The sequence below is a fragment of the Pezoporus flaviventris genome, unplaced genomic scaffold (assembly GCF_033815535.1).
Source record: "Pezoporus flaviventris isolate CSIRO_AGI_PZ_B2104156 unplaced genomic scaffold, CSIRO_AGI_Pfla_v1 ptg000040l, whole genome shotgun sequence".
NCBI lineage: Eukaryota > Metazoa > Chordata > Aves > Psittaciformes > Psittacidae > Pezoporus > Pezoporus flaviventris.
In genome coordinates, this window is record NW_026892588.1 from 8,708,231 (window position 1) to 8,734,588 (window position 26,358).

The 26,358-nt window shown below is 40.3% G+C and overlaps 1 protein-coding gene across 1 annotated transcript in view; it reads left to right on the top strand.

Moving 5' to 3' along the window:
* Positions 1-26,358, top strand: part of COL24A1 (collagen type XXIV alpha 1 chain) — a 158,541-nt gene that overhangs the window by 26,463 nt on the left and 105,720 nt on the right. The window contains exons 5-9 of the mRNA XM_061465185.1: positions 5,839-7,139; positions 15,285-15,338; positions 18,587-18,640; positions 20,845-20,898; positions 23,012-23,065. Of these exons, the coding sequence (XP_061321169.1) occupies positions 5,839-7,139; positions 15,285-15,338; positions 18,587-18,640; positions 20,845-20,898; positions 23,012-23,065 (1,517 nt within the window). The remainder of the gene's footprint in view (positions 1-5,838; positions 7,140-15,284; positions 15,339-18,586; positions 18,641-20,844; positions 20,899-23,011; positions 23,066-26,358) is intronic.

The following is a 26,358-nucleotide window of genomic DNA, read 5'->3' on the forward strand; positions in this document are numbered from 1 at the left end:
CATTTCTTACCTGCCAGAAGAGCGGCAGTGCCAGTTCTCTGCCATGGTCCTTCACCATACAGGTGAAGCAAGAAATAGGTCAACCTTGGCTGGTAAGTATGTTAACTGCAGATACTCAGCTGAATACAAACAGCTGGGTTGTATGGTTAAGACAAGACTTATTCCTGATAACGTTTTGCTAGAGCCCCGTGGGATATCTTGGCAGCCTCCCACCGTTATTCTCACCAATCTTTTACCTTCTAACAATTTCCTGCAACTGGCAAAGCTTGTTTTTTTTTTTTTTCTTCAGTTGTGTTCCCCCCTCACCTCCCTGCTCTCTTTGTAGTTTTGCTTTCCATTCATTGCTCCTTGTTTGCCTGGTAAGGTTGGTTGTTGATTTTTTTTCATGTTCAGCTCAATGGGAGACACGTGCTTTTGTGATGGTGGGATTTTCCTGGATTTTCCTTGCAGCTGAGCCAAGCTCTCATCAGAGGAGGGGCAGCACTCATAGATGTGTGTGGCCTGCCCTGCTCCGCTCCAGGCCTGCAGGGATGGAAAGAGAAGAGGCTGTTTGCACTTTCCCAGTGTAGCAGGAGGAGGTGAAGGATGCCAGAGGCAGGTGTGCAGTGATGGTCTGAGTTGTCTTCATCCCTACAGACCACCCTCCTCTTTGAAAAGAAGTGACCAGTTTCTCTCACTTTTCATGTGCCTCAGCCTCAGAAGGGCTTTTCTAACAAAACTTTAGGAGAGGACTGTGAAGGCTACAGGACTAGGGGCTGGCAGCGACATGGGGGAGTGGGTACAGTTAGAGGCTTATTCACCTCTCAGCCCAGAGCACCTCTGTGCACAGACCTTTGCAGAAATGGAGTGCAGCGTCCAGTCTTGATGTGGCTATATATGATTAATTTTTCTTTGGTCATCAGCAGATAAAGCAGCATTTGTAGATAACTGTGTAAGAAGCCCTACCGAGTGGAAACTCTCTCCCCCACCCCCTGTGCACAGATGCCATACCAACTTCATTTCCTTTAGGTGGTTGCTTATGATCAAAATGATGCGTGGAACCTTGATGCATCTTTCTGCCCATGGGTGAATTTGGTCCCTCGTGCACTTTATTTGCATGCTGCGCGAGCAAGTTTGCGAAAGGCAGTTCAGAGAGCAGCAGACTGAGGAAACCTCCTCAAAAAAAGAACAGTCTCGGTGTGCAGCCTGCAGAGCTAGCACTATGCCATTTGCAGCGTTTAGAATTTGGTCTCTGAAGAGGAATAGGACTGTCTGCCCATTTGGAATGTGTTAAAACTCACATTGTTATTAAAACCTGTGGCACCTGTGTTTTGGAAAAAAAAGTATTCTGCCAAATAGGAAGAGGCTACTAGAGTAATTAACATCCCTTTTTTCCCTGAGCTTATATGACAGCCTATGCATGCTTCATCTGAGAAGCTATGCCATGTTCATTTTAGTAGGCAGCTGTATATTGCGTTCAGTGAAACACATACAAAGATACAGCCTCAGCCTTTATGAATAGTACTTTGAGTGTGGCTCAAGGACATAGAGAATCAATGTATCTGGTTGGATTTCCAAGGCTAGTCGCTCATCTTTGTGTCTGCAAGAGCACTGGCTGCAGCCAGATATCTTAATTTACCCAGTTGCAGATGCAGCATCACCTAGGAAATGGGCCACCTGCTGAATACTTACTCTCGGTTCTGGTGGAGCTGACTGATGGATGACCCTTGCCTTTCCTTGGTGCATACTGGTAAAGGGAAAGTGAGTAATGTGTATACTAGGATTGCTGAAATAGAGAGATCACCCCAAATATTTTGCCTTCAGAGTATGGAGGAATGTGGGAAGTGAACTGGAGAGACTGAACAGAATGGGGGTTTGGAATGATCCAATAGCCAAATCCCCTCATCCCTCCCCAGTTCCTTTTGGGGATTTTTTTGTTTTTCTCCTCTTTTTCTATGACACGAGAGGGTCAGAAGTTGGCTTTTTTTTGTTGTGTTTTTTTTTGTTTGTTTGTTTGCCAAAGTCCCTGTTAGGTTTCCCCTCCTCTTGGCACAGTAAGATTGTGAATTTTTCAAGTCCTCCTAGAAAGTGGAAGGAAAGCGCTTGACACCTAAAACACAAAACAGTTGTTCCTTCAAGAAGATGAGGTGTTACGATTTTTGGGACTACTGAGTTGAGTAAGCAGTAAGTGAAGTCAGCTGCCATGCAAACATGGGTAAACAAAGAGAACTGACTCCTGATAGGTGAAGAAAATTGTGGTATTCATGCTGGGAGGAGGAGTTGAGCAAATTGCCTCCTCCCAAAACCATGTGTGCTGCCAAGAGCTTCTGAAAGCCCTGAGCTAAAATACATGTTGGACCAGAAATGAAGCAACGGACTGGCCAAAAAAGTTTGGAACAGCCTTTTGGCCTGAGGGTGGGTTAACAGGCAGCAAATCAGCAAGGGATAATTAGTTGATGCTTAATCTTTTGCTGTAATTTTTCACACATTTATCTGTGATTAGCTTTCTCAGGACCTGTCATTGTTTGCAGAAGTCTCTTTGCCAGGATGTGGAGTATCTGTCTTACTTCTTATTGTGCTCTCAGAGAACTCTCCTTTTATTAATAACTTTTAAACAATGTGCTGTTTTCAAATTAGAACTGCCAAAATCTTGGCAATTTTGCTTGCATTTTGAGACTTAGTAGCGATACTTTTGAATGTGATTTTTAAATTGACTGATTTAAGCCCATTTGGGTTTAAGCTTTTGTTTTGTATTTCAATCTGTGATAGTTTGGGCAGATCACATGCAATAATTTTTTAAAATACAAATGTATAATTGCAAATGTTTTAAAATAGAAACACTTGCCAAATATTTATTGTTAGGTTACGATATTTAGGCACTTCAGGTTAGGCTATCAGATGTGCAGTTAGGTAGCCCAGGCAGCACACAGAAGTGATGCAATGGTGTCTCCAGCCGTGCGATATTATTTGCATGTATAAGACCTCTGTGTTTCCCAGAGCACATGACCTGTGTTTCTTCCTAGTTTTCGCACAGGCAATACAAGTACAGCTTTCTTCTCTGTAACTATATGTAGACCATGCAGGACCGGGGTGTGGTGGTTCATTAGCAGATACACTGTGCTCTGAAGGTCTGCTTAATCTGACCTCCATTATCAGTTTGACAGATAAAAATACAGCCATACTAAATTAATTGCTCTGAGGCAAAGTATCTTGAGAAATCGGTGTACACATGATGTTCTGCAAAGAGATGCTTTCTCCATGCCTCTGTCTCTGCTGGCTACCTGCCAGGATAATCTTGGCACATCTGTGAATCTCAAACTTGACTAGAAACACTACAAGGTGTGTGATTAATTTTCAAGATGTACGGTGCATTCAGGTTGATGCTTTTGGTTCCAGTTTATAAATCACTCCCAAGGAAATGTCAGGCTCTTTTCATAACTTACCACTGAAACTAAGCCAACATCTGTCTAATCTTAGAGTTTGCTATGAATACATTCAGTGAACAGAGAAAGGGGAGACTGGGAAAGGAGAACTTTTTTCCACTAAAAGTGAACATCCATTTGTTTCAGTTTCTTTTTTCTCTCAATAGAGCAGAGAATTCTTAACTTCTTTTTGGCTTATTAGGTCAGTGCAACTGTTAAATACTACTAATTATTTTTTATATAGACAGTTCACTGAAGCTTAGGTCCAGCCAGTTATGGGGAGAAAAAGATGATACCCTGTGCTTCTGTGCGATGCTGTGTATGAGAAGTACAACACTCAGTTTCCCATTGTGCAGAAAATCGGAAAATATAGGCTACAGGGACCTTGAGGTCATCTGGTCCTCCCTCCTGCTGAGATCAGGGTCAGTGCTGAAGTTAGTTCAAACTTCTGGGTCCTGTCCAGTTGGGCTTTAAAAGTCTCCAAGAATGGAGGTTACACAATGTCTCTGCCCCCCTGCTCCAGCACTTAACCACTTTTGCGGTGAGAATGCTTGTTCTTTGTAAGAGAATGGAATTTCTTGTGTTGCAGCCTGTGCCTGTTACTCCTCAGTTTTCCTGTTTGCCCAATTCAAATAATGGGCAATTGTCTTTAGTCTTCCCCAAACCTTCCTATCTCCAGGCCAAGCAAGTGTATGTCCTTAAGCCTTTTCTCATGTCATATATTTTAGCCCCCAACCTTCTTGTCTCATGATTGCCCTTTATCTCAGTTTCTGCAGTATTTCTTTAGCAATTCCACAAACACCCAGAACAGCAGTTTAGTGCCGTAAGTGCTGTCTTATTTTGTGACCCTGCAGAACGACTGCTGGGGACATGATGTTTATCTCATATCAAGCCTTTGTAGGCTTTGTTTCAGCTGCATCATAAGGGATCTTACAGTGTCTTTATATTCATCCTGAAGGAAGAAGGTGCTTATGCCTGCCAACTCCAACATTCCTTAGTCTGATTTAGGCAGCAAATGAACACCAAATGAATTTCGTCATCTTTGACCATTGATTTACCCTGGCTCTGATTTTTTTCTTTTTTTCTTTTTTTTTTTTTCTTACCCAGGTTGGGTATGATTTTAGTTTATCAGGAGGCTAGATAACTGTGTTTCTACCCATTAGGTGATAATATTTAGCCAGGTGTGAGGTGGAGATACTGAAAGGTCCAAGCTAAGGGAAGGGTTAAAGCACAAAGTTCATGTTATGTAAGGCAGTAGAGAATCCAGCGGTGAAAATGCCACTTCTCATTCCACCCTGTAGGAAGATCTCCTACCCAGACTTCTATGCACCAAAGCCAAATCTGCAGGACATAAATCAGTAGGACAGCTGGTTTCTCTGTCTCCTTAATGTCCATTGCTATCTCCTGCTGTACAGTAGTGCACTCTTCAGTATCTCATCTGTGTAGCTGCAAACTGAGATCCTATGAAAGGACAGACGAGCCAGAAGATGGGAGCGCTGCCCCTTGGGTCCCAATGTTCTTCCTCTTTCCTTGTTCCTCACCACTTTTGTTTTTGCAGAGTTCACTTTGTCCCTGGTCCTAGCAAATAAACCATGTGGATGGAAAGGAGGCAGTGGCATGCTCTGTTGCACCCCCCTTGAAAAGATCTTTGTTTTCTTTTAGTCTGACTAGGTTTGGCACAGATACAGTCAAGGGTGATCCCACTGGGAAAACGGTTCTCTTTGAAGCCAGGGCTGTAATGGCACAGGGCCTTGCATGGTGGGTGGAGAACTCACTTGTGGAAGCACAGCAATTCTTCCCAGGTACCAGTCAAATTATCTCTGCAGCACATAATAGCTGCTTGGCAAGGCTTACCTTTATATTTTGCTTTGAACCAGTGACTATCTTTAGATGCTCTACTGAGCTGTCACTATGTTATGAATAGCTCATGCCTTATTAAAAACAAAGCAACCATCCCCTCAAATTCATTTGAACTTTTCAGAGAAAAAGGAAAACCATGGTTTTACTGCAGAATGTTTTGCAGAAGAAAAAGTTTAAGTAAAACAAAACAAAACCAAACCTCAAAGAGTAAGCAGGATTAGCCAAGTAAATAAGGAACCAACATAGTGTGTTCATTGACTGGTACGGAGGTTGAAGGCCAGATGGGGATTTTTTCAGTTTCATAAATGAATTAAACTACAATGGGCATTATTTGTGCTTTTCTGTGTGTTTTTCTTTTAAGATAGAAAATTTGTTCTGGCTTTAATTATTTCTTTGATTTAGGCCAAATATGGGTGTGCCTTACACTAGGGATATGGTGGCCTTGCTGCGTGCTGTATACATGCTCTGGGAAGTACTGATCTTTTTTTTTAAAATGTGCATACATTTGTTTATGTGGATCTGAATTTATGAGCTTGTAAAAGAAGTGAACAGTATGCCTTTATTTCTTTTTTTACAGCAATAGATGTTCTTCATCAACTAGGCCTTGTGAAAGATGTTCAACAGCCCTCAGAGACGACAGTGCCCTCAACATCATCTCTGTTACCTCAGGGTGTTCGTCTAACTGTATCAGGAGTTGTACTAACTAGTGATGCACATATTGAGTCCCCCATCATTCAAGTCCTACCATCAAGTCTAGGGCATCAGTTCACCATATTGGTTGGGTTATACTCGTACAAAATAAATAATGCTTTCCTTTTCAGTATTAGGAACAAAAGTAGGCTGCAGTTTGGTGTCCAGCTGCTACCAAGAAAGGTAGCGGTGTTCACTGGTGGGAAGCAGTCCGTACACTTTGATTATAGTGTTCATAATGAAAAATGGCATTCATTTGCCATTGACATTAGAGACAAGACTGTCTCAATATTTGCTGAGTGTGGAAAGAAGCACTATAGCGGGGAAGTACTTTCTGAAGTGGAGACATTTGATTTGGATGCTTTATTTACCCTGGGAAGGATGAACTCTCACTCTGTCAGCTTTGAAGGAGTTATATGTCAGCTAGATATTATTGCCTCTGCAGAAGCATCTGCAAACTATTGTAAATATGTGAAGCAGCAATGTCGCCAAGCTGAAACCTGTCGATCTCTGCCAGGAATTCTGCATGCATCAGATGGGCTGGATGTTTTTTTGAAGATGATGGCTGATGAGGAAAAGCAGTCAGAAGGCATATCGGCTTATAGAAGGAAAGAAGTGCCAAACATTCCTGTTACCAGTGTTGCTCAGAGTCATTCTCTACCAGAAGACTTTGAGTCAAGAAATGTCTCTGCATTGGAGTTTGCAGAGGCCAAACCTCTGCTGCTGGAAGCTTCGCCTGAAACAGAGCTCCAGGAGTACATCAGTCTGCCTCTTCATCAGCAGGAGACTGGCACAAAGAGAAACATCACTAAAACCCCCAAAGGATCATATCCAGATACTTCAGATAATACCACAGAAGATGCAGGCAGACAATGTGAGCCTTCTCTGATTTCCCCTGTAAAACAGAGTAAAACTAAAAGCAGTGGAATGGACAAAGCAAAACCTTCAGATGAACCAAGCAGAGAGCAGCAAATCTTCAATGCAAGCCTGTACCGTTTGCCTGTGGACCTCCCTTTGGATAATCAGCTCAGTCCAGGGCAGGAAGGTGCCTTTGATGCTGATGAGACTTACCATATGGAAAACAATCATGAAATTGGTGTTGATAATTATGATTATGACTATGAAGATCTTGAGCAAATGTTTGAAGTGGGAAGTGTCAGAGGTCCAAAGGGGGAAACTGGACCTCCTGTAAGTTGTCTTTACTCCTCTTTTTACTATAATGTAGCACCATACATTTAACAGAGGCTTTGAAAGAAATTTTGCAAAGCATGCCAAAGCTATGACTGCAGCTTTTTTGGGCTGTACTGTACAAATGTTTGTCTGCCTTAAGTATGTCTCTTTACCGCATGTAATTTTGGTGTAAGTGTTGTATTTTTATTTACTGGAAGAATACGAAGATGTTCACATTCTGGTGAAGTGATAGGCAACCCAGGCTTCTTTAAATTTTGAAATGCAGCCAGATGTTTATAGGTGCTAGTTATGAAGACTGCTCACTTAATAAAATTACCGGAAAAAATCATGCAGTACACAGATGTAGACATTGGCTGATGGAAAGAACCACCAGGTTGTTTGGAAGACTGGCATAGTTTCCTCAGTTGAGCTATGCTATCAAAACTTCTGATTGTGGAAGGGGACCAGTTGCAGAATCTAGACTGGTAAAACCATCTGTAACCCAAGGTTACAGGGTCATGCAAACCTGCATGTGAAATTATTTTTAGAACAGTCTTAGAATATTTTATTAGCATATTTTTCCATTTGCAGGGTAAGTGATCCCTGAAACAACTGTAAATGCACAGTAGTGCTTTTAATAGAAAACCGTTTGTCCTTACTGTGTGCACAAGGCTCAAACCATTTTAATACATAAAAGTGGGAGCAATATATATGAAGGTATAGAATCATAGAATCATAAAATAGTTCAGGTTGGAAAGGACCTTAAGATCATCTAGTACAGACAAGAGAGAACAGCAGCCCCTGCTTAGCCTGGGGGTTATGATGGTGCTTGTTTGAGTTGTTGGTTAACATTTTTTAAACCATAGCATGCAGTAAATAATTCCACTTGCTCTCTTTTTTTTGTGGTGTGTGTGCATTTGTGTGGTTATTACTAGAAGGCAATTTGATGTGTGTTAAGCAGCTCCTCATATAAATTTGACTATGCCCATAATTTTATTGTTTGTGTTCTTTCAACACCAAAATAATCTTTTTCTTAAGGTAGTCAGCAACTGAAAACCTTTTTAAAAGTTAAATTTTTACTCTCCACAGGATCCAGATGCAAAGGGCTTGTTATGCAATTAAAAGAAGTGTTAACAAATAATTCAGTTTAGTCCAGGATGCTGTTGCTTAATCCATTTTGAACGCAAAGTCAGCTTTGGGTGTTTTTTCTCTTTTGTCCCTTATAGTAGTATTTATAGGGACATATCAGTAAGTATGTATCTGTCACCAACATGATGTTAATTTCCAGTTTTGGAGTTTAGGATGTTTAGTAACTGCTAATGGAAGCTTTTCATTTTAGCAGGTAGCTTACACGTTGCGATTTAAGTCAGCTACAGCCGAGAAATCCATTCTTTTTTACATGGCACAGAAATGACTGCTGATAATGCTGTTGGCTGTTCACATTACTAAGAAACTTCAAGGGAATGCTCTGCTTTTTTTCTACACACAGACCCTGTACATACAGTGTCAAAGATGATAGCTGATTTGGAGAGCTTGAAGGTGTCTGTGTTACCATTTTGTATGCCTGTCTTACAGACCAGGGTTGCAGAAGTTTGCCTTGTCTAGGAAGGCAGTTGGAGCAGACCTTGTGTTTAGTATGGTCTGTAGCAATGAATATGGTGCATTTGTTCTGAAGTGTTTTGCTGGGTCAGGATTTAAATAACATGCCTGAAGTCTTAGAGATCAGTGGCAGAGCTGGGAAGTTCATACAGACCTTTGTAAGCACTAGTTGGGCTGAATGGGCCAGCAGCACCCACTGGAACAGAAGCAGCTGAAGCATTGCTCAGAGGTTGATAGTAGAAGGAGACTTGGCCTTGTCCACGCAGGCTTTTGTAAAGAATTGTGTTGCATGGATGTTGTGTGGTGCAGTACCTGCCACTGGTGTTGGCTTCAGACTTGCAGAGGTGGTCTTCCTTTGCTGCCTTAGTCTAACAGAGACAATCCAGCTTTTATGTATGTGGCTCTAACACTTTACTACACAAGTACCCCCAGTCTTATCAATGGGGAGCCTGAAAAAGCAACATGAGGAGCTTGCAAACTTCCCTTGCAGCAAAATATCCTGATGAGACATGAAAACCTGTTCCCTTCAGCTTTTTTTATTTTTTCCTTTTTCATTATGTTGTGGTTGGTTTGAATCTTCTTTCAAGATTTCAACACAGAAATAATATTCATACTATTGGAACTGATGGGCAAGAACTAGCTTTTGTGGTTCTTGAACTCCTTAGCTTCCGTTTAGCTTTTAATAATCTACCAGAACTCATTCTTGCCTTGTATAATAACTAAGCCCCTTGTATTCCATGATGCCACAGCTGTGTAATTCACCCACCACTGCAAAGTAGTGCTCCAGAATTCAGGCTTTCATTTATGGATAGCATATGGAAAAAGGTACCTATTTCTTCAAAACTGTTAAGACCCTGATCAAAATTCTAGCAGTTACAATGACCAAAATTCCCTACAAAAATACAAAGTGAATTTAAAGTGCAACAGTGTGGTCTCTTCAACCACTAGTTTAGAGGGAAAGCTGCACCATTCATGAGTGAGCGACTCCTTTTTGTATTAGGGTTTTGGCACTGTATAAAAGAAAATAAATCTGGTGTGTGTTTTTAATTGTTTAACTTTCAAGCAGATATTCTTCATTACGTAGTCCTAAAGCAGCTTGCAGTAACATGATACATAGCCCATGCTGGTAGGAAGAGGGGTTGATGTGAGCTGAAGAGTAGATTTAGGTTACTTGCTGGTAGGTGATTGCACCTGCAGGCCTATCTGCACAGGATTTGGCTTCCCCTGAGAAATGAGCTAGGGCCTACAAGAAGCTGGAGAAGGACTTAGTGCAAGGACAAGGGGTAACGGCTTTACAGAGGGCAGGTTTAGATGTGATAGAAGGAAGTTCTTCCCTGTGATGTAGCCCAGAGAAGCTGCGGCTGCCCCATCCCTGGCAGTGTTCAAGGCCAGGTTGGACAGGGCTTGGAGCAGCCTGGTCTAGTGGAAGGTGTCCCTGCCCGTGGCAGGGCATGGGAACTGGATGGGCTGTAAGATCCCTTCCAACCCAAACAATTCTGTGATTCTGTGAATTAGTTTCCTCTATTGGAAAAGCTTTCTGGATTATGAAGACACTTGACCAGGAGGAGAAAATAGTAGATAGACCAGATGGTGGTGTTCTTTAAGCTATATAGTTGGTAGGGAGAAGTAGTCTGGAGATACTGCCAGGAGGAATTGGAAATGCAGTCCCTGCACTAGGCAGAACTGAGTCCCAGATGAGATGCTCTTATTTCAGCCAAGAGTCTTGAGAGCGAGAACCTTGAGAGAGGTCAGTTCAGAGATTCTGAATGTGGTGCTAAATAAGTAGCAGTAAGAGAAGTGTCATCTACCCTTTCACTCTTGGCTTATTCCACTTATTTTGACCTTAGCTACCCTGTTACACTTCAGTTTATTTCACTCTTAGCTTATTTCTCGGTTGAACAAAATTGCTTGGCTGAGGCTCTCCCTCGCTACAGGGGATATATTGGGCAGTTAATCACTTTGATGCATTTTTAGCTCTGTAGGTAAGCCTCACATTTCCCTGCCCAGGCAAAGAAGTCTATCTCAGTATCTGCTGATTCAGATAAAAACTTGAGATTGTTGCTGTTTTATTTTTAGTAGCAAAAAGACAGTCTTAAATATTTAAACATTTCATTTAATTCACCTGAAACTGATGCAGTTTCTCTCTCTTCTGAACCACACTATTGGAAAACTGTAATTCCTCTGATATTGATGACATTGCCTTAGCTGTCATAGGAATTCTTGACGGAGAAAGGGAAAGACTTCCACAGCTGTAAAGAAGGGAGGTAAATCATACACAGGTGACTGCCTGCTCTAAGACATTTGGAAAGAAAACCATGTGGGTTTTTTTTTTATCATTTCCAGTGAAATGCAGATGAAGCAAGAAGTAAAAATAGATGTTAGATATTCATTATTTGGTAGGATCCTTGTGCTCAATAATTAATATCTTTATGAAGTAATATGCTTTAAAAAGGTAGACAAAACATGCTAGGAGTAGGTAGAAGAGTTCTGACTGACAAAATCAGAATTCCAGATGGTCTAAAACTCATGGGATGAAACAGTGCAATATTACAGAAATTAAAAGTCCAAATAGAGGATACAGGTGATTGGCTAGGCAGTCAGATGAGCGTAATAGAGTAACGTTATGGTGCACAAGAGAATAAATGCATCTTACGCCTAATGCATTACCAGAAGTGGTGAGTATCAGAGGTGGTTTTTCTGCTGGTCTGGGTATGCTGAGGCTGGAGTTTTTGGATGTTGAGCTTTAAAAAAGATGTAGACAGAATGGAAGGATTTTAGAAGGCTGCAGTAACGGCCCCACCGTTATAGAAAACATGAGCAAAGGTTAAAATAAAAGCGTGTTTGGTAATGAAAGTAAGTACATGTAATAGTTCTGCAAAGGGTGAGTTAATAAAGATACTTTTTTTTGCCTGTTCACAGAAAGTATGGGAAGACAGAGTAGGAAATTTTAGGTGGCACATAAGGAAAACATAGCTAATCAGAGTAGTACCTGAACAGTAGAATAAGTGATAATTAGCAATGTCAGAATTGAATTTTCTTTTCATGTAGAGGTGTTTAAGAGTCACAGAACCTGATGTTTGTTTACTTTCCTGCTGTATTTCAGGTATTGGGTGATGATGTGCAGAAAGGTTCATGGGATTTGTGTTTTGCTGAAGGACCACCTGCTTTAGTGTATGATGGATCAAGCATTAAACTCACATGTTTCTGAAATTTAGTCTTTTTTAAAAAAGTGTTTGAGGTGAGCTGAAGTTGAGTGATTTGGGTCTGGTCAAATGCCTTTTAAAGAGAAACCTCACAGTTCTGCAAGAGGAACTTCAGCGAATATGAGTTAGGTATTGAATGGCAGCAGGATCAGCATATGTTAGTGCAGGAGCGTTTATTTAATCCAGGATATATTGCTTTGCATCTGAAATCTGAGGGGCTTGTTATATATAAAGTGAAATGCTTCTTATTAATGCTGGCAAGTCGGGCAAGTTTAAAACACATGTCCATAGAAAGGCTTCAGTAGCCTAGAAAATGCCTGTGAAAGTTCACAGTTATGCTCATCCCAATGACCATTTGAAAGGTAGTGAGAGTTTCTGGAAGAGTAGCATCTACTTGATTGTTTCAGGATTAAGCCACAATTATTTGGTACTTGAGCTTCTCCTCTCAATCGCTAAATGAAATTTTTACAATTCCTTAGGACAGTAAGTTGAACCTGGTTTAGAGTACAACTTAGTGTTTTGAGTAAACTGATCTTATTAAATGCATTTTAGTAATACTTACACAAAGTCACTATTTTATTGTTAGTGGTTAAAATGTCAAATGCAAAAATACACATTAACATTCTTAATTGCTTCAGGTTTGTTGAATTACTGTTTTCAGTAGTTGGAGGAAAAGCTATTCAAACAAATGACTAATTCTGTGGTCATTGTTGACTTCTGTGGCTTATGTGGATGCTTAAGAGGCATAGCTTCCTAGCTAGTACGAAAACAGCCGTGCTGATCTGAAGTTGCAGTTGCTTTCACAGGTTGAAGCAGTGCATAGGATAGGATAACTTCTTAAAACTAGTCAGTAAAGCACTTCCAGGAAGACTTGCGTGTGCTCTACTAAGTATGCATTCAGAAGAAATGTTGCCTAAGTTGCAGGGAGCTGCAGATTAAGGAGTAACATACTCTGGTTAAGGAGAGTCCTTTAATCAATCACCTGGATTGCTGGTGCTAATTGCTTATTATTGGTGACCAGAGACTTCATCTACAGTGATGGACTTTGTTTTAGAAAGTCTTGAGAAAGTATTATTAAGATCTGGATGCGTCATTCAAAATACATTTTACTGCTTCTTTTAGGGGTTGCTGAAGGCTTCGTTGTAATTAAGTTATCTTGGGTTTGTGTTCTTTAGATGGAGATAATTGTTTATGAATTAGTGCAATCAGAATGGGGCAGGGGTTTGGTGCTATTTAAAAAAAAGAAAAGGTCACATAGGAAAAAGTATTTGTACTGCCCTCATTTGAGAAATTGGCAGCAAAGATCAGGGATGTTAAGAAATCGTCATTAAAATTTCTATTAGGAAAATGATGGGGGTTTGGCTATTAATGTATTCTGAAAGATAAGCGAAAAGCAGCTAGGGACCTAGATCAGCCTTGCAGTGCACATCACAGAAGAGCACACACTAGTTGCAACTATTCTACTTAATTAAAAATATTATATGTTTTCCTTTGTAGTCCCAGGATAATTTTCTAATCAAAGGGCATCTCTTAACTTACTATTTGAGAGGACATACTAGGAAGCATGCTACTTCAGCAGTGGCAGGGTGGGGGCTCTCTGTGCCATTTTCAGGTAGGCTTTTGGGCCTGAACAAAAATGCCAGGTCAGGAGCTTTCCATGTGTCTGTCTGCTACTTTTTTAGTAAACACAGGGTCTTTTTAGTTAAGAAAGATATGAGAATGCTAGTGAGCATGTATGCAGTCAGGGTGAATTGCAAACCTCCTATGCTGAAAGTATGACATATTATGGTTTAATCTAAAGACTAGGACTGTTGCACAGACTTGTGTCTTCAAAATTACACAGAAAGGGAAGTGCAGAGTATGGGTTTCATCATGACTTAATATAGTATGTATGGCTGTACAGATATTCCCAGTTGTAAACGGGCAGTTGTACTACACTTAGACTCCTAAGGTTATTGTTAATTGGAAAGGAAAATATTTGAGGTTTTTTTTTCCTTCCTCAGAATAACAATATTCTTCCCAGAATTGTCCGGAGTGGTTTGTGTTTTTGCCAAATAAATGTAATTGGCTTGACAATGCCTAAAGTTTGTAATCAGCAGTCTTCTCTTCCAGTGCCATTACCTTTCCAAGGGAAAAGAAATACCACTTCCACAAAACTTCAGGTTTTTAAAATGCAACTGTTGTCATAATAAAAGGATTCATTGGTTGCTAATAAAACCGCAAAGGGTTTTTGTGTTTGTTTTTCCTTTAGTTGCTTTCTCTCTCTCTGTTGTCCCAACACCCCTTTTTTTTGCAAAGCCTGTGAGCTGGCCATTTCAGCTGCCATTATCCTAGTGCCTCAGGTGAGAGGCTGTTGTGTGTACAGAACACAGGAGTGCTAGGAAGCCTGGGTGAAAAAGCAAGTTGAATCCCTTCCTTCTGTCATTGACTGACCTTTGTGAGGTCTGGCTTTCTTGATGCCCCTCTTCCCTTGCAGTGGGAGCACTTGGTTTCTGTTAAAGCTGAGACTTGCCATGCTGGCATTTGGATGGGAGTTGAATTCACCCTTAAGAATAGCCTATGCCTCCTTAAGACTCAAGTGTGACAGGCGAAATGTAACACAAATTGGTGCAGATGTTAATCTAGAGCTCTCATTAGTATTTGAGTACAATGAAGTAGATTCTCGGGTTTTCAATGTGAACAGAAAAGGAAAGGTCAAAACAACTAGATATACATAGGGTGGTACACTGTCTAATAGAGTGACTAAAAACCTAATTTTTTTGCAAAAGATACATTTGGTTATACACTAGTATTTAAAAAAAGAAACCCCTGCATTATCGTTAAAGAGAACCACATTTGCTATGTACAAGGGCAAACAAGCTACCAATTATTCTTATCAGAAGCCTTTAATAGGAAACTGAACAATCATTTGTCTGCATTTATTTTCTTCTATTTCATGTCTGTCTTTTCTGTGAGGTATCTAATTTTTTCACTCACTCCTGACTTTTCTAAAATATGTTTGGCATGCCAGCATGCTTAATGAAAAGTCTTAATTATTCTCTGCTCTTTGTTTTGAAATACACTGTACTTGCTTGTTCCTAATCCTAGAACTGATCTGATCATTCTTGAGTAACTTTCACTTAAGTGTATTTGTGTTATTGTTAGCTCCAGTTCCTCTGACATAAGATACTTTCTAAACAGAAATCTGATTTAGAGCCAGATTAAAAAAAAACACATGCTTGGAGTTTGGGAATTGGTTTTCAATTTGAGAAGGTCTGCATGAGCAGAAAGTCATCAGTTAGAAGAGCTGGTCTGATTCCGACTTGTGATACTGTCCTTGTATCAAGTTTTAGCCTCAATTGTTTTGATTTTCTATCACCAGGGTCCTCCAGGTCCTCCAGGTTTACCTGGGCCATCAGGAAGGAGAGGTCCTCGGGTGAGTAAGATGGATGTGTTCTTCTGTAGCTCTAGGCAGTTCACCAGTAATTGAACTGGAGTTTGCATCATTTTGTTTTTGTCAACTTTATTCATATGTTTGGTGATTATGAAAGTATATTATTCTGAACATTTGGCAGACAGACCAAAGTAAAGCAAAGCAAACAGCTTTTCTGCTGTGAGCCTCCAGCATAGTTAGTTCCATGTAAGGATGCGTACACAGAGCTTTGTTATATTTATACCTAACTTCTGCAGCTCGCAGTATTAACTTCTAATTTTTCCGTGCTGCTCCCATCTAAGGTCGTGCTCATGTGTTTTTGGAATGAGGGGGAGTGAGCAGGCCACAGAGGAGCGGGCGGTGGATGCAAATTTAACCACTGCAAGAGAGATGAGGGGTAAAAGACACAAAAGATTTGGTTTAGTCTCTTGTGTTACAGCAGCTTGATAAAAGGGATGATAAATACGTGGGTAATTTGGCCAAGAAATGAGCTGCAGTAGCAAATGTGGATTCATTTTGTGTGACACCCCAACATGAGCAGGGACAGCAGCTGTGCTTTGTGCCAGAGGACAGAGCATGGGCTTTGCTACAGTGAGCAGAAACCTGTGCCCCAGCTGCCAAGAATATGGGAGAAGCCTGCAAGGCCTGTTTGATGGGACAAAAGAGAGTAAATCTGTGTTTGCACAACTGTGTACCAAAAAAATCTGAATAGATGGTTGATGAATCCCTGCGGTCATGGTTGATTCTGGAGGTTCCAGGCGAAGAGCAGCTGGAGGTAACAGCTAAGGATTTGCTGTGTAGGTGATGTCGGGCCATAGTGTTTGGAGATTTAAGTGGTTATCACTGGTGTGCACTCATCTAAGCAAATTGCAAGTGGCAGATAAGGGAGTAGTTCATATGAATGCTCAGCAGACATGTAGGAGGAGCTTTGACTCAGCCTTTGAGGAGCGTTTAAACAAGCTGCTGTTCAATAGTGTGTTGAACATCCTGTGCTTTGCTGGCTTTCAAAACGTGGCCTGCATGGATGGGAAAACACACTGGTTAAAGGGCCAAAAACCAAACTGATTCTTTAGGGTAGTTGGAGGGAAGGGAGGTAAGGAGACATTTAGAAGTATAAAATGAAAAGCATTCCTTCACATCCATATCTTCCTGACTTCTTGGATCCTTTTTTCAAATTATACTTCTATGCAAGAGCTGACAATTCTAACACCTCAGGTTCTTATGTTGAGTGTATGTCTGGCATCAGAGGCAGGATCCCACATACCAAGTAGTTCCTCACAATTGGTAATCTGTTTCTGGTTCAGAGGAGGCTACCCATATGTTTAAAGCCATACTTGTTTGCGAGATCCCTCTTGCTCAGTTGTTTCTTTGAGTGGATTTATATGTTTGTGGGGTTTTTCGTTTTAGTTTGAGGTTTTTTAGGTCTCTTACAGGTATGACATACTTAAGAGCACAGTGCTCTACTGTGTCACTCTTCTGGATTAACTGTTGAGTAGGATATGCTTTCAAATATGAAGAGACAACTTACAGTGAGGTGCCTGGAACAGTATGGAAATGGCCAAGACTAATATTTACCAGTAGTTCTGAGTTTAAAATACATATTTATATGAGCCAAGAAAGTCTATGGAATTTTTTGATCAAAGAAATAAATGGTTTTGAAATGTCAGTGCTTTTCAATTTGTGCAACACTGGTAAATTCAAGTAAGTACAGTTAATGAATACACATGGTATGATATTCAAGCCTGAAAGCACGTAAAGCCTTGTTGATGCAAAGTTCATGTCTGTATCTACCAGTCTACCCTGTGACTTCTGCCTTCCTTTACATGAGCTGTCATTTGTGATCCTGAAATTAGACTGAAGGTGTTGAAAGGAAGCAGCAGAGTGCAGAGGCACATTGCCTGGGCCACCTTCAGGGGTTCTTGGGTGTGTGTTTAACCTGATCCTGAAAGAGATTCACATGGGTTGGATACTGTGGGCATAGTATCAAGGGTAGAGAAGTCCACATATGACAGTTAAGGTTTCCTACATGTCTTGGCTTGTTCTGAGTTTCTCAATGAAATTTCAGCAATTTCAGAATTAGTAATGAGATGATATTCCCCAATACCTCTCATTTAACCTAATTTTCACCTCTGTTGCACAGCTGTGCAACAGCTGCATTGCAGCACTGTGCTCCAAGATGGTAACATCTCAAGCTGCAAAAGCTAGGAACCACTTAATCAGTGCAGCTACATTGGTACTTCCTATTTGTTTCCTTTTCCTAAATCCCCGAGAGTGCCTTCAAAGTTGCCAGTGTGCAAATTAATTTCTCAAACAGCACATGGGATTAGTGTTTTAGTGAAGTTATGTTAACATTGTCATTAGTGAAAGGGAACACTTAACAGATACAGCTTTCAGTGTTACTGTAAGATATAACTGGTAAATTCAGTCTCATCTGATGGAAAGACATGCACTGAGTTTATCTGTTGTTAGAACTCTGAATATATGAGAAAGCCGTTTCTTATTATTTTTGGTATTTGGATTAATTATTGGAGTGGAATTTTGGCCTTGATAAATTCAATAAAAGTGTTGTTGCTGACTTTCCAAGAATAGGTTTTCACCAGCTTGGTCCTTCAGTGTTTGGAAGATGAATAGCTGCTGACAGCTGTTACTCCCTAATGTGTAGTTTGTCAAGGAGTGAGGATTGCTGAGTGTACTGCAGGATGACACACTTAATCCTGGAAGACATAGATAGTCCTGGTAGTCCAATCTGTTTCTGGAATGGTTTAAATTCAACTCTCTTAGTAGCAAGGCCATTCATTTTCTACACTGGCTGAGAGAGAATCAGGTTGGTGAAGGGTTTTTGTGATTTGTTTACAGGAAGCAGAATACACTGCTTTGAGTCATTTTTTAAGTCGCTGAGAACTGGTCCACTTCTTTCTCTTTGCAGTGTATAGCTGGGTACCTCAGAATGTTATTTTTCTGATTTTATCCCAAGCCTCCAAGTTTTGTAGCTGCAGAGCAGCACTGCAGTGACTGCGTGCCAAATACCCATTAAGAATTATTTGAGAAGACAATAGAAACTGAGATTTTAAAACAAAGGGAAAAAATCAACTTTAAATTTTTTAGCAAGATTTTCTCAAGATTCCTTTGAAAATTCTAACCAGCACTTCTAAAAGCATCAATGATGCAGTAAATGGTTCTCTGCAAACTGTTCACACTTGTTCACTGGAGTATTGAATAATCCCACTCCTGCTTGCTTGTTTGTTTTACAGGGTATTCCAGGACCACATGGTAATCCAGGTTTGCCAGGATTGCCAGGTCCAAAGGTGAGTTAATATTTATCCATGTTGCCATGTAAACAACTTATTAATTGCTTTTTGGAAGCTCCAGAACTGTTGCCTGTAATAGAAGTAATTTGCCTTCTTTGGTTTACAGGTAGAGACTGTTAGTATAAATATATTTTAATTAAATCAATGAAATTGGACCTCAAATCAACACAAAATAGCAGTTTATTCAGGGTGGGGAAACCCTTCTGTGTGCAGAATGATGATTTGGAAACTGTTATCCATGCTAGTAGTCTGTACTTCCCAAAAGAGTTCCTGTAAATCAGCTTGGCCTCTTTGATAAACTTGAATTTAAGTAGAATAAATATTTAATTGCTGTAACCTTTTTGCATTGCCTTTTTTTTTTTTTTGTCAATAGCCAGGCTTTGATATTTAAATATTCTCATATTTCTGACATTGTCATGTGATTAATATGTTAGAATAATATTCTGAAGATTTATGGATGTGATAGATAAAACCAAAGGCAAAATACTAGACTGAAAGCTCAGATAAAACCCTTCCAACTTTTGTGACATAGGCCCTTTAAATAGACTTGACAGTTTTGTGCAGTTGGAGAATGCCTTCAACTCATATTTAGTTTGAACAGTTTGATAGATATGTTAGGAAAAAAACAGCAGTAACCATGATTTTAGTACAATTCCTAATTGCAGGAATCTGACCTTTCGTGACAGGTGTTAAAAACTGCTTGAGGACATAAAAAGAAATTTAATTTCAGTGTCAAACACTGTAAAACAATGTCACCCTGGTTCTTGTGTGTGCTTTGTTATTATCTAGTTATATAAGAACAGTTAAACTTTGAGATTCATAATTAATTTTTACTGTATTTATGCTGGCTGTGTAGTAGAATACATTGCTGGGAAAATAATTGTAATCAATTACTCCTAGGGCTTGTTTTAGAATGTATTTTCTCCTCTGCTGGATTGTAATTCCAGTCAGTTTTGTAGTTGTCTCCATGATTTTAAGAATAGAAGGAATCACATGTGTGTGTGCTTGTGCTTATAGATATTTTATATATTTATAAAAAATACATGTGTATATTACTAGGTGCTTAGTGATCTCTTTCATTTCTGTTAGACTGTAAATTATCCTTTCAATACAAGTATATTCTGAAACATTTTAAATAAAAAAATAGTTAGGTGCTAACCAGTCTGTAACTGTGAAGATCCAGTTGACCAGCACCAACCGCATAAACTGAGACAGAACACTTCTGTTTGATCTTAAAACATAGCAGACAAGTTGCCACTATTTTCTGGCAGTAAATTAATGTAGACTCTTATTCTGCCTTTGAGTTGCATGCATTTTCCCTCCTGTATTGAACCATCACTTACGGACTTGCTTTTGAAGCATGGAACAACATTGGCTAATGCCCTTATATTATAGTATCCAGCCCTGAGCATAATCTAGTAGTTCCAATCGATAGCTGATGTTTAATTGGCATTTAATTCCTGATAAACAGTTGGTGGGTGTTGTTAAAGTAATATAGAAGTATTCATGAGTGTTAGATGCATTTCTGGCTTTCTGAAAAGTGGTTTAGTTAAGAAAAATCTTGTTTGTGGATTCTGGCACTCTTCTGAGTAAACTATAGTGTTACATAGGTTAAATAATGAAGGGCTTTATATCCTCACATCTTGACCTGTGGTGACGTGTTGTCGATCTTACTGCTGAAGGCCATGCATAACAATGGCTGTTTGGTTTTTTAGATTAAAAATAATGAAGAGGAACTGTAGCAATAAGACAAAGGGTAATAGGTTAAAACTTAACCAGTAAGGGTTTCACTGTAAGGGTGGTGAGGCTCTGGAAGGGGTTGCCCAAAGAAACTGTGGCTGCCCCATCCCTGGCAGTGTTCGAGGCTGGGTTGGACAGGCCTTCGAGAAACCTGATCTAGTGGAATGTGTTCCTGCCATTGGCTGTGGGTTGTAACTAGATGAGCTTTAAGATTCCTTCCATCTCTAACCATTCTATGATTATGAAATTTGGAAAATGTAAATCGTATTTTAATGCAAACTCACACTATTATATTTTGTTCTTAGTTGAAAAAGTTGTGAGAAAAAAATCTGCAATAATGAGTGCATTTTATATGAACATTTTCCTTCCTCTTGCTGTAGTAGTTGAAAATACTTGTTTTGCATATATTACTCAAAACTGTCTTCCCGATAATATTAATGTGCTTAACTTCTCTGCAACAGGGCCCTAAAGGAGACCCAGGATTCTCTCCAGGACAGGTGAAACGTGGAGAAAAGGTAATATTTTCTTAGTTATAGAGAAATGTTTTGTCTGTCCCATTCTTTTGTGGAAGTCTTGGTTAATATTCAGACAAGCTATAGCAGCACAATACTTTGTATTTACTGTGATGCTGGTGTATTTTGACAATTATGTGAGGCTGGCCAATGCAGGCACAAGTGATATAATAAGCCAGAGAAAATAGAAAACTATAGTCAAAGCTGAAACTTAAACAACATATTGATTTCACTTATAAAAATAAAACAATTTAAAAGGATGTACTTTTAGAACAGTTTAATTGAATTCAGTTCACCCTAGTATAACGAAGTGCAGATTTCAGTTTTCTTCAGTACGTTGCATTAGTTCAGACAGTTGTTTAAGGTAAAATCTGGTGATGACACACATTATTGCGTGTTGTGTTGTATTTAACCACTTTCTTAACCGACTCTCAATGCTAAGATTTGTCCTTTCACTTCAGGTATTTCCTGCTTTAGCCAAACTAGTGTTTGCTCTCTCTGCCAAAAATATCTGAGTATAGATATTTAAAATGGTTCTTCATAGAACTTGTGGGCTTGAAAGCTTGTGTCTTTCATTCTTAGATCACAAATCTGCTGACTGTGTGTGAGACTTTATAATGAATGTGATAATACTGAAAATGTATTTGTGTGTTTTCATTGTAATGTGTTACCTACGCTATGTCTTTTAGAATAGCTTGTATTTATGCTAGGTTTTATTAAGAGCATTTGCTAGTAGTTCAATTGTGGAATGTTTGTGCTAAGTAGAAAGCACTGTAGGAATCAAGGACCAATATCCATAATGAAGCAAGCATTAGCAAATAGCTTTTGTTTACTAGCTGCTGATGTGCACATAATTATTTGTTTTTAATGCATACGTTTTGTCAAACCCTCAAATTCACAAATATGTTTTCGATGTTAAAGAGCCACTGAATAGAATTCAGAAATGTGTCTGTTGATACACTGATAAGAAAATTAAGTGCAACTTTAGTAGAAATAGCAACATTATTTTAATCTAGCCAGCTTTTGCTTTTGGCAATCTAATCATAGTGTTGGGAGCTCTGTGTCTAAATGAAACTCAAGCTATATTCTTTGGCATGGCCAAGCTGTCATAGAACAGTCTAAAGCCCACCCATGTATATGTATGACCTACACCTAAGTACATGTAAGATGCATGTATAATCAAAAAGCTATGGGATTGATATGCCTTTTTACAGTTCTCACTATTTTAGGTTCTTGAATTTTCATGCAAGTCAAATTTGCTTACTCTGAGAAATGGACTTGAATTTACTTTGATGTTAACTCACTTTCAGGATCTGTCCCTTGACTCACTGGATTTGAATTTGGGCACTAATCCTGAAAGAGTCTCTTCACTGTCAGTCCTGAGCAAGGAAAAAAGAACAAAAACAACCTTTTCTCCTCCCCCATCTGCAAAAAACAGATAAAAATGCACCTTTTTTTCCATCTCCCTAGCATTCAATATGCTCTAATTCTTATTCATGCCATCATGTAGTCGCAAGCTTAAAGAACTTGAATGAGAATTGCTATATGCCACTGTAAGCCATATACCAGCATAACACCTTTGTCTATATGCGTATTTGATGTTGTCTTTTACACAGAGTAGATTTACACCATGTTTTAGGCAGTATATGTACCATAACGGTGCTCTGATTTCTGGTTGAGGATTGTTGGCATAACAGGAACACAAACAATAAACAGTATTTTTTTTTATTTATTTATTTGAGGTGAAACCACTCACTTCTAAGGAAGGGGTTATTTCAAGAATTGTATAGCTTTTTCAATTCCATTTATGTTGGCTAAAAGTAAATGCAAGATTGTGAACTAAGTCTATTCCAGCCATGATTTGGCCATGTTGTATGATGCAGGAGCATGCACATTGCATCAGGTGGTCGCAGTTGAGGAGATGTTGTCTTTTCAATTTTATTCCTGTTAAAAAAACAATAAAATTTTAAAAAAATCTATGCCTGATCAAACAACATTAGCTGTTACTTCATACTGAATGTCCAAGAATGCAAGGAAGATATGAAGCCCTACACGTTTATAGCCCTGTGTCATGTTTCAGTGAGACATAGTGATTCTGCATGTTTTTGTTGTACAGGGTGATCCAGGACCCATAGGCTTTCCGGGCCCACCTGGGATCAAAGGCCAAAAGGTAAGGTTCTGTTTCTATTATTGTGTAACCCTCTGTGGCAGAAATCAGTGGCCATTAGGTGGATGTGTGCTGATTATGAGGTGACAGAAGGGCTTTGGACCTGCTGTTGATACAGTGACCTGTCTGCTCTGTCAGGCACCAGAGCGAACAGCACAAAACCTTCCTTTGCAACTAAAGTAAGTGAGATTGCAATAGAATGAAAGTCAAAGTTGCTTAGGTATGACATGCCCCTGCTCAAAGAGAATAGGTAGTAGGGAAGATAGGCTTGCCTGCGAGATGCAGCCATTTTTAAATCAATTTTATTCAATCTTCAGTAATAAGTTTTTAATTTCTTTTTCTGTATTACGTATTTTAGAATAGAATCATAGAATCATAGAATCATTAGGGTTGGAAAGGACCTTAAGATCATCACGTTCCAACCCCCCTGCCATGGGCAGGGACACCTTACGCTAAATCATATCACCCAAGGCCTCGTCCAACCTGGTCTTGAACACTGCCAGGCATGGAGCATTCACAACCCCCCTGGGCAACCTATTCCAGTGCCTCACCACCCTAACAGGAAAGAATTTCCTCCTTATATCCAATCTAAACATTCCCTGTTTCAGTTTTAACCCGTTACCCCTTGTCCTGTCACTACAGTCTCTAATGAAGAGTCCCTCCCCAGCATCCCTATAGGCCGCCTTCAGATACTGGAAGGCTGCTATGAGGTCTCCACACAGCCTTCTCTTCTCCAGGCTGAACAGCCCCAACTTCCTCAGCCTGTCTTCATACGGGAGGTGCTCCAGTCCCCTGATCATCCTTGTGGCCCTTCTCTGGACTTGTTCCAACAGTTCCATGTCCTTTTTATGTTGAGGACACCAGAACTGCACGCGATACTCCAGGTGAGGTCTCACAAGAGCAGAGTAGAGGGGCAGGATCTCCTCCTTTGACCTGCTGGTCATGCTCCTTTTAATGCAGCCCAGGATACGGTTGGCTTTCTGGGCTGCAAGTGCACACTGAAGCTGGCTCATGTTCATTTTCTGATCAACCAACACCACCAAGTCCTTCTCCGCAGGGCTGCTCTGAATCTCTTCTCTGTCCAACCTGTAGCTGTGCCTGGGATTACTCTGACCCAGGTGTAGGACCTTGCACTTGGCATGGTTAAACCTCATGAGGTTGGCATCAGCCCACCTCACAAGTGTGTCAAGGTCCCTCTGGATGGCATTCCTTCCCTCCAGCGAATCAACCGAACCACACAGCTTGGTGTCATTGGCAAACTTGCTGAGGGTGCACTCAATCCCACTGTCCATGTCAGCGACAAAGATGTTGAACAAGGCCGGTCCCAACACCGATCCCTGAGGGACACCACTCGTTACTGGTCTCCAGCCAGACATTGAGCCATTGACCACAACTCTTTGTGTGCAGCCATCCAGCCAGTTCTTTATCCACCGAGTGGTCCATCCATCAAATTGTCATCACTCCGATTTAGAGACAAGGATGTTGTGTGGGACAGTGTCAAATGCTTTACACAAGTCCAGGTAGATGACATCAACTGCTCTACCCCTGTCCATGAGTTCTGTAGCCCCATCATAGAAGGCCACCAAATTGGTCAGGCAGGATTTCCCCTTAGTGAAGCCATGCTGGCTGTCACCAAGCACCTTGTTGTTTTTCATGTGCCTTAGCATGCCTTCCAGGAGAATCTGCTCCAAGATTTTGCCAGGCACAGAGGTGAGACTGACTGGTCTGTAGTTCCCCGGGTCATCCATTTTCCCCTTCTTGAAAATGGGGGTCATATTTCCCTTTTTCCAGTCATCGGGAACTTCACCTGACTGCCACAATTTCTCAAATATGATGGCCAGCGGCTTAGCAACTTCATTTGCCAGCTCCTTCAGGACCCACGGATGGATCTCATCAGGACCCATGGACTTGTGCACATTCAGATTTTTAAGATGGTCTCGAACCAGTTCCTCTCCTACAGTGGGCCCAAGGTCTTCATTCTCACAGTCCCTGCATCTGCCTTCCAAGACTTGGGTGGTTTGGTCAGAGCCTTTGGCAGTGAAGACCGAGGCAAAGAAGTCATTCAGAACCTCAGCCTTCTCCAAATCCTGTTTAGTCAGTTCTCCTGAGAGCTTCCTGAGGGGGCCTACATTGTCCCTAGTCTGTTCTTTATTTGCTATGTACCTGTAGAATCCCTTCCTGTTATCTTTAATACCTCTAGCTAAGGTTAATTCTAACTGAGCCTTAGCTTTCCTAACCTGGTCCCTAGCTTCTCGGACAATATCCCTGTACTCTTCCCATGCCACCTGTCCTTGCTTCCACTTATTATAAGCCTCTTTTTTCAATTGAATTTTTCTCAGGAGCTCCTTATCCATCCATGCATCCTCCTGCTGCACTTCCTTCTGGCTGGGATGCAGCACTCCTGAGCTTGCAGCAGGTGATCCTTGAATATCAACCAACAGTCTTGGGCCCTTCTGCCCTCTAGGGCTGTATCCCATGGAACCTTCCGAAGGAGGTTCCTGAAGAGGCCAAAGTCTGCTCTTTTTTGTAGTATAGAATAAAGTCCATGGGATCATGTGCTCAGTTTTTCTGCACTGATTTATTTGCTTTTTTCCACATCTGCCAGAATTGCTAAAATAGAACTCAGGTGGAATAAGTTCCAATTTTGAATGCCATGTAACATGACATGTTTTAATATGAGAAATGTCAGGTGCCACACTGCATTTAAGAAATATACCCAAATTATGGTAGTCTTATGTACACAGGAAAGCATAAGGCATACATGTAGTTTTTGGAAGGGAACACAAAGGATGCCAATAAAGGAAATAAGACAACCTTAAGAAGAGCACAGTATAATTGAGGGAGTGAATATAGTTTATTTGGAATGAGAATTCATCCAGTCAACAAGGCTGTGATTACTCTGGTGACAAAGTGGTGAGGTGGCAAAAACCAGCAAGAAAGCTGGAGGGAAAGTACTATTAAATGCTGCCTTTGCAGAAGGTAGTTTGGTGTTAAATGTAATAGAAAAATATGGAGAACAGCCCAGCAGAAATTTGAAGGAGTGTGTTAACACTAAAGGCAATTGTAAACTGTTCATCAGAAGGATGGGATGAATTGTTAGAAATAGAGGCCCTGGTATTTTTTGCCTTAATTTTTGACACAGAGAAGGAATGTTTGTTTAATTCTTGCCTGCTATTGAAACAAAAGAAAAATGACCCTGCAACACAATTTATATTCAGTGTTATATTTTAAGATGGCTTCAATCAACATTGTCTTGAGCTTAAAGTGTATGGCAGGTTTGTGGTTTTTTTTAATTT